The following is a 12,579-nucleotide window of genomic DNA, read 5'->3' as shown; positions in this document are numbered from 1 at the left end:
CATGGTCTCCTGGCCTGGTTCCCAAACACTCTTACTGACACTAAACCCCTTTCATCATTCTACCGTTTGATAGCCTGAATAAATTACCAGGCTACGTGTGTTTGACTGCATGGAAAAAAATGTCCGGGATTTCTCAACTCTCCTCATTCAAATCCTATCTACAATATTAAATGTACTGAATGTATCTGAATATTGGATTTAAAACCATCTGCTACATATAGTGCCAGAATTTCCAGCTAACAAACATAGAGCTATTTATCCTAAACATCACGCATAACACTTTCCTCCACCCTACAGTAATTAGAGTATGCAATAGCACTACAGCTCTTTCTGCCCTCTGGAGAAGCCCCTAGGGGAGGTTTCAAGGTCCCCCGCTCCCAACATCAATATTCAAACAGAGTAGACCATCCATTTGTCTGATTAGGGCTTGTAACTCAACCAGAGTGACTGAGGTAGGATGGGAGAGCAGGTCTGATGGGAGAGCAGGTCTGAGACCGGGAAGAATCCCTCCTCACTTCTCTGTTGCCATGGACACTGCATGGTGGTGGATCAGGGGAGTGCTCTTGGCCATCCTGTATAATCAGTGGAAGACAGGAACCGGGGGGTTTTCCAGTGGAGTCAATACACACCACATAAACAATCTGGCAGCCTTCCCACAAATAGATAGCGGATGCAAGTGTTAATTAGCTGGTCTGCATGCTTAGTGATAAAATCCTTCTCACATGGGGATGGGGCGAATTGGACCTGAGTGCTGACTTCTCAGACCTCATGTGCAGAACCAACAGGGGACTCTCTCACTGCTCAGTTGTGTACGCTGTGATGTATAGTTTGGCTGCAAATACAGGGAGCATTTGTCACTCCTGTGTCGGGTCCTCCAGGTCTAACTAGTGGTCTCAGACTACCAACCGGTCACTTCCTGAAACAAGTGATTTACAACGTGGCTTCCACTGCCCTGGTGCACCTTGACACAACCCTGACCACTGACTGTGTTTGGCTTCGTGCTTCTATCTAATGATGTGACAGAAGCAGAATGGCTGTGAGATGAAGGTCGAGGGAATTTACATGGCAGGGAACCTGCTTTCTGTTAGTGCCCCGGAGCTTTGGTTTGTGTTATTGAGTGTGCTGAAGTGGGTGTGTAGGATTGTGTGTGTAGGGTTGTGTGTGTAGGGTTGTGTGTTTTTAGGGTTGGTGTGTGTAGGGTTGTGTGTGTGGGGTTGGTGTGTGTGGGGTTGTGTGTGTAGGGTTGTGTGTGTAGGGTTGTGTGTGTAGGGTTGGTGTGTGTAGGGTTGTGTGTGTGGGGTTGGTGTGTAGGGTTGGTGTGTGTAGGGTTGGTGTGTGTGGGGTTGGTTTGTGTAGGGTTGGTGTGTGGGGGGTTGGTGTGTGTAGGGTTGTGTGTGTAGGGTTGGTGTGTGTGGGGTTGGTGTGTGTAGGGTTGTGTGTGTAGGGTTGAGTGTTTGTAGGATTGGTGTGTGTAGGGTTGTGTGTGTAGGGTTGTGTGTGTAGGGTTGTGTGTGTAGGGTTGTGTGTTTGCAGGGTTGGTGTGTGTAGGGTTGAGTGTGTAGGGTTGTGTATGTATGGTTGAGTGTGTAGGGTTGTGTGTGTAGGGTTGAGTGTGTAGGGTTGAGTGTGTAGGGTTGGTGTGTGTAGGGTTGTGTGTGTGGGGTTGTGTGTGTAGGGTTGAGTGTGTAGGGTTGTGTGTGTAGGGTTGTGTGTTTGCAGGGTTGGTGTGTGTAGGGTTGAGTGTGTAGGCTTGTGTGTGTAGGGTTGAGTGTGTAGGGTTGTGTGTGTAGGGTTGAGTGTTTAGGGTTGTGTGTGTGTAGGGTTGTGTGTGTGGGGTTGGTGTGTGTGGGGTTGGTGTGTGTGGGGTTGGTGTGTGTAGAGTTGTGTATGTAGGGTTGTGTATGTAGGGTTGGTGTGTGTAGGGTTGTGTGTGTAGGGTTGTGTGTGTAGTGTTGGTGTGTGTGGGGTCGGTGTGTGTGGGGTCGGTGTGTGTAGGGTTGTGTATGTAGGGTTGGTGTGTGTGGGGTTGGTTTGTGTAGGGTTGTGTGTTTGTAGAGTTGGTGTGTGTAGGGTTGAGTGTGTAGGGTTGAGTGTTTGTAGGGTTGGTGTGTGTAGGGTTGAGTGTGTAGGGTTGTGTGTGTAGGGTTGAGTGTGTAGGGTTGTGTGTGTAGGGTTGGTGTGTGTGGGGTTGGTGTGTGTAGGGTTGTGTGGGTAGGGTTGAGTGTTTGTAGGGTTGAGTGTGTAGGGTTGTGTGTGTAGGGTTGTGTGTGTGTGGGGGGTTGGTGTGTGTGGGATTGATGTGTGTAGGGTTGGTGTGTGTAGGGTTGTGTGTGTGGGATTGGTGTGTGTGGGGGTTGATGTGTGTAGGGTTGGTGTGTGTGGGGGGTTGGTGTGTGTGGGATTGGTGTGTGTAGGGTTGGTGTGTGTAGGGTTGTGTGTGTAGGGTTGGTGTTTGTGGGGGTTGATGTGTGTAGGGTTGGTGTGTGTAGGGTTGGTGTGTGTAGGGTTGTGTGTGTGTAGGGTTGTGTGTGTGGGATTGGTGTGTGTAGGGTTGGTGTGTGTAGGGTTGTGTGTGTAGGGTTGTTTGTGTAGGGTTGATGTTTGCACCCCCAGCCACAGCACAGTTTTAAGTTATATGTGCATGAAAATATACAAAATGTAATATTGCATGTCTTTCTTGCTTTTTAATTACCACATTTACATGAAAATACACAAATGTACACCCCATATGTTATGCATTTTTGTGCAACCTAATTGTGTGAAAATGCACATCCTTAACAACAGATATTTTGTGTATATTTGTAAAGATGGAACTGGAGAATCACGACAAGCACTCTATCATGTGTTTTATGGTGAAGCTTACTCAGTTCGATCATACCGACCAAGCTGAACAGTCCAAAACTAGACCACAATGCATCCTGTCTGATAGTGATTTCAACATGTTTTTGACATAATGGAGCCTCAGGGTGAAGCAGAAAAGGTCTGTTTTCTCCCGCCCCTCTGAATTCAAAGATCCAAGACACGCTTGTTTATTTCAATCACAATGACAAAACATTAAAAAAAAAGGCCGGAAATGAAGCCTGTTTAGCAGTTATGTCAACAAAGTTTTGCAGCCTGGTTTTGAATGTGAGCTCTGTTAGGCTAAAGCACACAATCTGTAAACTCTATTCCATGTTAGATTTGGGAGGACCTAGTGAAGCTCTCTCCAAAGGAGTTTCAAGAATCGTATGCACAGAGACAGTGCTGCAGTGTAACCTGTAACACAATGTTATCCTGTGTGAGAATTTAAATTGTGTGATGCTCAGTGAAACGCTGCACACAGCTTGAATAACTGCGTGGCGTTTTCTCCACACCCTGCCCCTGATGACCCTATTAATGGTTAGTCTCTGAGCGGCCTACAAGACGCAATATGTCAAAACCACGTTGAAATAACAACTGAACAGGCGTCATTTCCTACTTTTGGAATACATTTGCTGTGACTGGACTGAGAAAGCTAGAGTCGCGTGAGTCGGCTTGTTGAATTATAAGTACCTAGAGAAGAAGCCGTCTCGAAAATGCAGCATTCCTATGTTCAGGGGCGTTGGACTGGGGGGAAAAGGGGTACTAAGTATATAGGGCCCTAATGTGTAGAGGGACCCTCAAAAATGTTTGAATCTTGAATAAAGTGGGGAGGGGCCCTCAGAGACCACCTATGTACAAGGCCCAGAATTTTGTGCTACATCCATGCCTATGTTACCTCGAGGCAGCATTATGTGAAAAACACATCTTTACTTTGAAATGCTATTCAGAGTTGTTGTTTCATCTTCATTAAATAGCATTCTGTTACTTATTACCCATAATATGCCTTTGCAATGGTTTTGCGTACTGTGGTTGTGTACTGTTTTAGGCCGACCTCATTGTTATTCAGAAACATTTTTTTTTATGGTAGGAGACATTTTCACCTGCGTGAAGTTGACCACCCAACCGACGCAAAATTCGGTAAAATAGGCTCAATCGTTTGTGCTCAGTTTGTTTGCTTAAAATGTTTGTTTGTGCTGCTATAATTTTACAGATATTAAATAATATTTTATAGGTCATTCTGAGGTCACTCAGCCCCCAAACATCCTCCAAAATCAACGAAAATGGTCTCTCGTTTGTTTGTGCTTCGTTTGTGAATTTTCTTTAATTGTGCTTCATCTGTGTTTTTAATATTAGAAATTTTATTATAGGCGATTAATTTTAGGTGTCACCAGCCCCACAATCTGCTCCTCAAAACAATCTCAATCATTTACGCTCCGTTTGTGCCGCTGAAAGGTTTGTTTGTGGTGCTACAGTTTTAGGTACATAGCTACATTCCCACTGGATAGTGCACTGGCTTTACTCTGTTTCCACTATAGCTCTGTCACTATCAGTAAGAAAGCAGTCACAAAAATAAACATTTGATACGGCACCAACCAGCACGAACGACTAAGCCTATTTTGCCGTAGTTTTGCGCTGGATGGGGGACCATCTTTACACAGGTAAAATAACTTCAATCGCTTCTGGTCCAGTTGTGCTGTTGTCATTTTATAGATGGTACACTTTTTTTTTTTATAGATAACTCCGAGGTCACTCAGCCCCCCAAATCCTCCAAATGTTCCCATAAATGTATTGTTTGATAGTGCTTTGTTTCTGCTGGTTTGTGCCTTTACGTTTCGTTTGGGCTGCTTCGGTGTTTTAAATATTAGACATTTAATTATAGGGTGTGGTGTCACCAGCCCCCCAACATGCTCAAAATTCAATCGAAATAGGCTCAATAGTTTGTGCTGGTTTGTGCATTTAACATTTTCGTTTGTGCTGATGCGGCTGCTATCATTTCTTACCCAGCTAACAATTTCCCGTTGTCACAATGTTGTTACGACGTTATCTGGCACCGAAATTAGGTAGCAGCAACGTTATCAGCTACGGAAAAGGGAAAGTTTTCTTGTTGTCGCTGCGACGTAACTAATGACGTTGTCAGTTGGTCGCAAGCATGTGGTAGCAACATGTTATTTCTAAGTTTGTCGGTTGATAATCGCTAATCCCAGGCATCCTATCCAGTTGATCATTCATTGCCCTTTTCCTCTTACATTTTCGATATTCATACATACAGCTAGACTATGTACAGCTAAGTTTATTTTTGTCCAGATAACTTCTTGACAGTTTTCTTCAACCTTGTGTTTACCTGCTCCAACTGTTACATGAAATCTTAAATGTGCACAACACATTTCAGCTGGATTCTACACCGACGTTTAGTTTTACAGTGAGGTATTATGTATAAATATGATACATTTATTTTATCGACCCCATTGTCATTAGCTAACTTTGGATATTTTTGCTAATGGGACTTTTATTGTGGGGAACTTTATTCTGAATGGCTATTTGAATGACTGGAAAAACAAAATCATAGTTAATATAAAAAGCTAGTCAAATATATATTTTTTTCATATGATAATTGGGAAATATTGGGATATTAAGGATTGAATAGGCTCATGTTATTTTTGGGAGGATAGATTTATTCTAAAAAAGTCAGTTAATTCTTTAACTCTTTATCTGAGTAATCTCCTGCCTATTCAATGTATTACATTATAGAGCTTGAGGAAACCCATCATAGCTACTATATCAGCAATTCTAATTCATGCTCCATTTTCTAGGTCTATATATTTTGTGGACAAAGAATGTTTCAAGGAACCTACGTTTATTGATTCATCAAAAAGATCGAAATTCCTGTAAGACACTCTAAAAATCTTGATCTGCACCTAGCGATCATTGCAGAGGATTTGCACTAAATTCAACAATAAACAGACGCATTCAGAGATGGAAACAGTGTCTCCAGCAGATGGTCTACCCAAACACCTTACGGGTGTCATGTTACATGACACAGTTGTTAATCAAACTGTCACCAAATCCCAACCAACAATAATTTCCAGTGGAGTTTCCCATCGTCCTAAACACTATCTGAAAAATGTATTTGCTTTAACACTGATGCTACATCACCATCCAACAGGTAACAGAACGCAGAAACCATGTCTGATATAGCAGTATACACAGACCCAGAGCTTGTATTTACTACAATGCACAAAACATGGCATGTAAATTTGTACATTTTTGCACATATCAGGTCTTAAAAAAATGCACATTAGTTGACATTACTTTTTGTATGTTTTTTCTGCTAATTGCGCGTGAGACCGTGTTACCAGGCAGCATGTGGAGGGAGAGTTTGGGAATGGATGCTTTACAACACACTAACCTCCGTTTAGGGAGAAAGTTCATTGAACCATAACTCGTGTCCTAGTGTGTTCATTATTAGAGTGGGGCTTTGGGAAGGCACAGTCCAGGAGTAGGTTGGGTCAAATCTGGGTCATAATCCAGGCCTCCTGTCAGTCCCTACCCACCTCCCTCTGACTTCCCAGATGTCTGAGCAGGACTATTCATCGAGACATGAGGTATGAGTTTACAATTTGTAAATATTACCAAACAATGCATTACGAGGACCGCTGTATCATAAATTGTATCATGTTTTCCCTTTGATGTTATACAGAGCTGTGATTTGACATACACTGTCCATGTCAGCCCAAAGAATGTGGGTTTGTTAAAAAGATTAGTTATTTATCAAGTGACCTACTGGGGTGAGTTGTGCATGAAACATACATTTAGGCATGGCATTTCAAAATGTATGTTACAGAGATACTTTTAGGCCTTTGCTGCTTTCATGTTCTGGAAGGAACTGGGAACCATGGATATCTACCTACCTGATGCCAAACCAGCTGTCTGGGACTGAATATACCAGTCACTTAATTTTTTGCTGATCTAACAGTTATTTGAAGTGTCTTCTTGCTTCCCCCTTGGACATAAAGTGTGGGGATAATTGGAAACAAATTGGACCATGTAGTAGTAATTGACATGATTTTGTCATGGTAATGTGTGTTTACCTGGCGCTAAAGTCAACACCACTTACCACTGCAATTCAAGAATTACTGTCATTTTGGACTTCCTGCTCACAGGTCCCAAAATGCAATGGATAGATTCACTCAGCCAACGAGAGGGCTATTTAACCCATACTGTGGCTTATGCATTTAGAATCACAGTTTGGTTGAGGTTCAACGTTTACAGAGCACTCTTTCAGAGAGCTGCCTTTCACATAATAACACTTCATAGTCATCTAAATCCTTACTCCTAACCTTAAGTTCTCAATGAAAACACATCACAGAACGAAGCGGAATCTTCCGGTTTCCAAGCAACACAGCAACCTGAATATGGTTCCTGTTAAAACACTTAACTCTGACGGGAGCATCTTGTGCATCCCTTTTCACTCTCTTCATTGAACCTTTGATATCTGATCTGAACACATAAAACTGAATGCATTTGTCAGTTAAATGCAATGATAAACACAACAGTGACAAATGTGACAACAGAAAGCTGACTGGTCCATAAAAAAAACCACATGCCTCTCCGTGGTGGTATTGCATTAGGTCCGCATTTGAACATTGTTTCCTGCTTACAAACTGTTTGTGCCGCTCCTCTTTCATGTAAGGTAAACCCTATTTCTTGTTTTAAAATGCTGTGCTTTCTTGTAACCATTTGCAGATGACAGTCTATTCCCTATTTGGCACCAGATACAGACATGATCTCATCTCGCTCCACTCCGAGCTGCGATGCAAACAAGACCCACACCTCCTTGGGGATGGTTCACCTCTTAAGCTCCTACCTGCCAGGTCTTGGGGGCAAAGCACAATGTGTTCTCACCCTATCTATCCTTCAGTTGGTTATCAGAGCATCACCTGCACATGTTCACCTAACTGCTCTTTAGACTGGATGAGATGAAAGTCACTGGTAGAGGGGTTTTCAGAAACATATCATGTTACTTATCCTAAAGAGGCAAATCAAGGCAAATCAGCCACCAAAAGAAAATAATTATTTTGACCGTATTTCATGAGCGATTTTGCAGAGTGGATTGACAGTGGTTTACAGTAAGCTGACTAAGGATGAGGACAGGAAGGCGATATGTAGGGAGGGAATAGTAGGTGTCCCATAGACAGCACTGTCAGGACACCAGCCGCATATCAGTAACACAAGTTCAAGAGATCCCACTCGGTGGCTATTTGCTATTTGTGGCCAATTGGATGGATTCATTTCAGCCATGAGAACCACACACCTGCATGTCTATGTGATCATCAGGATGATCAGCAACACATTAAGCGGTTAATCTATTAGCCAGTTGACATAACGATCCCCTCAACAGACCCACCGAATGCATGATAGCACAGCATATAGCCAAGTTATGTTAGACAGAGCCCCTTTAAGCTCTGCCATTTGGCTATGTGCATGCAAACAGAAACCAGCTGAGAAGGATTCCATCTGCAAGGGTCAGTTACAGAATACTTTTCTATTGATTATTTCTCATACATTCTTTTTGTATTAAGCGAGACTGCGGTGTCCTCAAAATGTGGGTCATGAGGGTGTGGAGCGTGGGGCGTGGGTTGGTCTCCTAGGAGAATGTAGGATGTGACCAGAGATCAATATGTGAGAGCATTCAGAGCTCTAGTGAAACCTAATCAGCCCTCAAAAATGAAGGGGCTTCAGCCCCCCAGGGAGGGGTAGACCCCCTCAGCTAAATGGTACAGAAAGGGTGCAGTCAGATTGGGTCGGGGGACGACAGGCTTATAGCATAGGTGAGATGTGGCAGATTCAGTATGCTGCAACCTGATTGGTGGCATCTGCTGGCCAATTTGTCCCAGATCAATAGCCATCAACACTGGTTTGCTTAAGTGTAAAGGGTAAATACCTCAATGAGCATTAAACACAATTACTGTACTCAGATGTGCATTAGTGGTCTTTGAGTGGCCCTCCCAAAGTTAGTGTATCATCAAGGACTATGCCAAAAAAAACAACATAATGGATCATGTGATCTGCTTTGATGGAGAGGTTCAGTTCAGAACATATACCAGTCTATGGGCATAATTGCTCAATAGAAAATTCACCCACACTCTTATTTGGTTTCCATTTAGTATTTTATGGCAATATAAGTGCAAGTGGGAGGTCAATGGTTGTTAGCCTTAGTATGAAATTACCAGAAATTAAATAATGTTACACAATGGATTGAAAAACAAGTGAATGATATTAAAAAAAATAACTCTTGAAAGAGCACATCCCAGAGTGAACGGGGTTCTACTTTGTAGCCAGTTTATCCACGGTAGGCATATTTCCGGGATGACCAAATAACAAGTTAAGCAGTCTCCCTCTTGTGGTGCGTCACTATATCGTGCTTGAAGAAACGTTGGTGGGGTTGGTAAATCTTGAAGGTTAAATGTACCATAAGCCAGTCAACCATGTTTCACATAATAATAATGCGCCTGTTACTATTTACTACAGAATGCTAATGTGCTTGCTACTACATAATAGAAAGATAATGTGCTTTCTACTATGTAATACAGAATCTCAATGTGCTTGATGCTCAAGCTCATTCATAAAAATGTGGACTGAGTGTTACAGACCCCATACATTAGAAATTATGACCCCATAAAAAAACTGCATGTGGCAAACATAGACAGGCACAACACCAACACCCAACACAGTCATTTCAGTGTAGATTTCAGAGGATGTTTTAAATAACTTGTAATGCAAGTCGACTGAGATAGAGACAGACAGACAGAAAGGGAGAAATGGGGAGCGAGCGAAAGACTGGATGAAGTGTCACAAAAGTGATTACATTTATCCTTGGTGCTTGGCTGTGTAGCTCTGCTGCAGATGTCACAGTGTGAATCGGGAGAGCGTGGACGTAGTTACGACGTGCCCCTCTTCAGCTGGTGAATAACTATCGACTCTGCAGTGCATTGCTGTATAGCGCTCAGTACAGTCGGTCTGCACAGGGACGAGGCATGCACGCACCAGCGACCTGCCAAAGCGACGCATCTTACTCTCAAAAGGTCCTGAAAGCAACACGCAGCAAAGAGCACGGAAATTCACCGCGGACTCATTGATACATAATTGCCAGTGGATTTACAATGAGCATTTCGTTCTTTTTCCCCCCACTTTGCAGTATCCACTTAATTTAGGCCATTTGTTTATGACACAAAAGGAAACCGACGCAAGATGGGTAGCTTATCTTTGTTGATCTTGTTTGGAGTGGTGAGTAGCCTAGTGGATTCATTAATTTTAACTGATTTCATAAACATATCTTTCAATTTGGCTTGCATGAAGTTCCTGTTTGTTAGAATTTAATTGACGTGCTTTATAACACTGGATGTCCCAGGGGATTCCTGCACTGTCCCGCGTATTTCTCTAACTAGAGGTGGCCAATTAGTAACGACAAATCTGAGGAGAGCTTGGAGGTTAGATGTTATCACAAATCCCTCTACCTGCTCTTAGCTCAGAACTGCTAATAGTACAACTTAATGGCACTAAGCGGTTTCATAAACTGTATGCTTATAATTACGCATGCTTATGGTCTACAGAACTTTCAAGACAGTTGAAGTTGAGATTGTATTTATCCTGATACATCATATGCAAGTGAATATTGGTTGTTAGGACTTATCCTGTAAGTCTCTTTTGACAATTGTCTACTAAATGACTGAACGATAAATCACATGAAATGTATTTTATAAAGTTATAAAGCAAGTTTGCAATTTCCTAAACCTAAAAAATAAGATGTTGAAAAACAGTGACAAGAAGATAATGGGAGAGCAGTGTTGAGCTACACCTTTAAAGGACAAATACATCATCAATGTAATAATGAAGAACAGTCATGATGATAATGGGGCTGACGACGAACTATTATTTTGTAAGAAGCTGTCATATGCAAATCCCCCTGATATGTTGAGACCTGCTGGTCCAACATGGGCTATTCCCCCACTGTATCACCATGTCACCATGCCTCAAGGCCAATCTGTTTTGACAGGTACTTTTCAACACTGGTGTTCTTCACCACATTCACACAATTAGATTGAAACATGATCTAATTAACTACGAAAGGAGTTCAAAGCAGGCGTGTCAAGGCTGTGTTGGTGGTGTGGCGGGTATGTGTTCTGAAAGTTGTCCACCTTTCAGTGGAAGACTCGGTCAGTCAGATCACGTTGAGGGTAGCAGGGTCATTATCTGAGGTGAGAGTAAGTTAATTGCAAGTTTATTTCTCTGACGGGGTAAACCCAAATCCAGATATACTCTGGGGCTCGGCCAGCATTTCAAGTTCAATTTCACCGAACAGCTGATTTTAATCAGACCATATAAACTGAGGTTTGGAACCAAGGTTTGAATAGATTAGGAAGGATATGATATGTTTTTTGATGTGTGGTTTGGGACTGGTTTGGGCAAAAACCAGAGAGAGGGTAACTGTGGGGGAGCAAGGAGGTAGGTTGGGAGTGGGTGAGGGGGGAAGACAGACAGCAGAGAGTGGAAGGAGAGAGGGAGAAATCCACAGACTACATTAGAGTCGATGGAGACAGAGAGAGAGCTGTGCTGGCAGCTGTTCTCAGTGCATCTGTTTTTGAATGAAAGCAGGGACTGAGGGAGGAGGTAGAGGGAGAAAGAGTCTCAGTGAAAGTGAGATCGGCAGTATTTCTTCATTAAATGTGAAGCAATAAACTTGAAAGTGTTTCAGTCTAATGATTTTGATGATTATGATTGTGAAATATGGTTTACATTATTGTTTCTGTATTCAAATTTGTTGTACCTCGGAAAACATGCTTTATTTCCTGTGCCAGTAAAGCTGTTTGCCATTAATCACAGAGAGAGAAAGAAAATTACAGAAAGGAGATGGAGTGAGAGATGGAGAGAGGAGATAGGGCAACATGAGAGAGGAGAAAGGAGAGAGGGAGATAGAGAGAGGAGAGATAAGGAGAGAGAAAAGAGGGAGGGAAAGAGAGAGGAGATCAAAGACGCATAGAGGCAGGAAACACTGAATGTATTATAAACCAGTGCATGAGTTATAAACCAGTGCATGTGTGTTTGTATGCATATGTGGTCATGTGCTTGATTATGTGATGACAAATGTACAATGACAGGTCACAATATGAATTATGGTATTGCAAATGTTGAGAGTAACCTGTCCTTTCCCATACTTAGCAATTAAAGTAACAAAAACTAAAACAAAGTTGGCTCTCTGAGTCTCTCAATGGCCAGCACTAAGGTGTGAAGATACAGATAAGGTATTAAAACACTTTAAGGTGCAGAACAGTCTCTCTTGGACTCATGCTCGCTCCAAGCTCAACAAACATTTAGACTGTAAGTGGAATAAATATGGTGGAGGGTAACTCGATTCAGCCGGCAGGTGTTTTTTCTGTACGGGAGCTGAAACATTATTATTAATAATTAGTTTAAAAATATTGTCCACGGGAAATGCTCCACAACATAGTCCCGAAAAATCGATTTTATCTTTCTGTTTCATTCAGGAATATATAGGTCACGTTTTCTTAATTGAAGTACTTTTTAGCTGACGACAAACGTTGTTTGGAGGGGTTGTAAACGCTCTTCAGACACTTAAACTGACGAGCTTATAGGGAGCGGCTGGATTTGATGGATCTGTGGATCTGGCGGAACAGGAATGGTAGGGATAAGTAATGTGTGTGTGTGCGTGTGTGTGCGTGC

At 42.4% G+C, this 12,579-nt stretch overlaps 1 protein-coding gene and 1 long non-coding RNA gene across 2 annotated transcripts in view; one reads left to right on the top strand and one right to left on the bottom strand.

Moving 5' to 3' along the window:
- Positions 1 to 331: 331 nt before the first annotated feature.
- LOC109616316 lies at positions 332 to 4,924 on the bottom strand. Its single transcript, XR_002197425.1, has 3 exons — positions 4,842 to 4,924; positions 723 to 832; positions 332 to 572 (listed from the first exon to the last, which is right to left on the bottom strand). It is a non-coding gene; the product is annotated as an uncharacterized LOC109616316 (long non-coding RNA).
- A 4,823-nt stretch (positions 4,925 to 9,747) lies between these two features.
- Positions 9,748 to 12,579, top strand: part of ngfra (nerve growth factor receptor a (TNFR superfamily, member 16)) — a 41,759-nt gene continuing 38,927 nt past the window's right edge. Inside the window, exon 1 of the mRNA XM_010874191.3 lies at positions 9,748 to 10,125. Within this exon, the coding sequence (XP_010872493.1) occupies positions 10,090 to 10,125 (36 nt within the window). The 5' untranslated portion in view covers positions 9,748 to 10,089. The remainder of the gene's footprint in view (positions 10,126 to 12,579) is intronic.

The sequence above is a fragment of the Esox lucius genome, chromosome 11 (genome assembly GCF_011004845.1).
Source record: "Esox lucius isolate fEsoLuc1 chromosome 11, fEsoLuc1.pri, whole genome shotgun sequence".
Lineage (NCBI taxonomy): Eukaryota > Metazoa > Chordata > Actinopteri > Esociformes > Esocidae > Esox > Esox lucius.
This window is presented reverse-complemented; position numbering and strand designations above follow the sequence as displayed.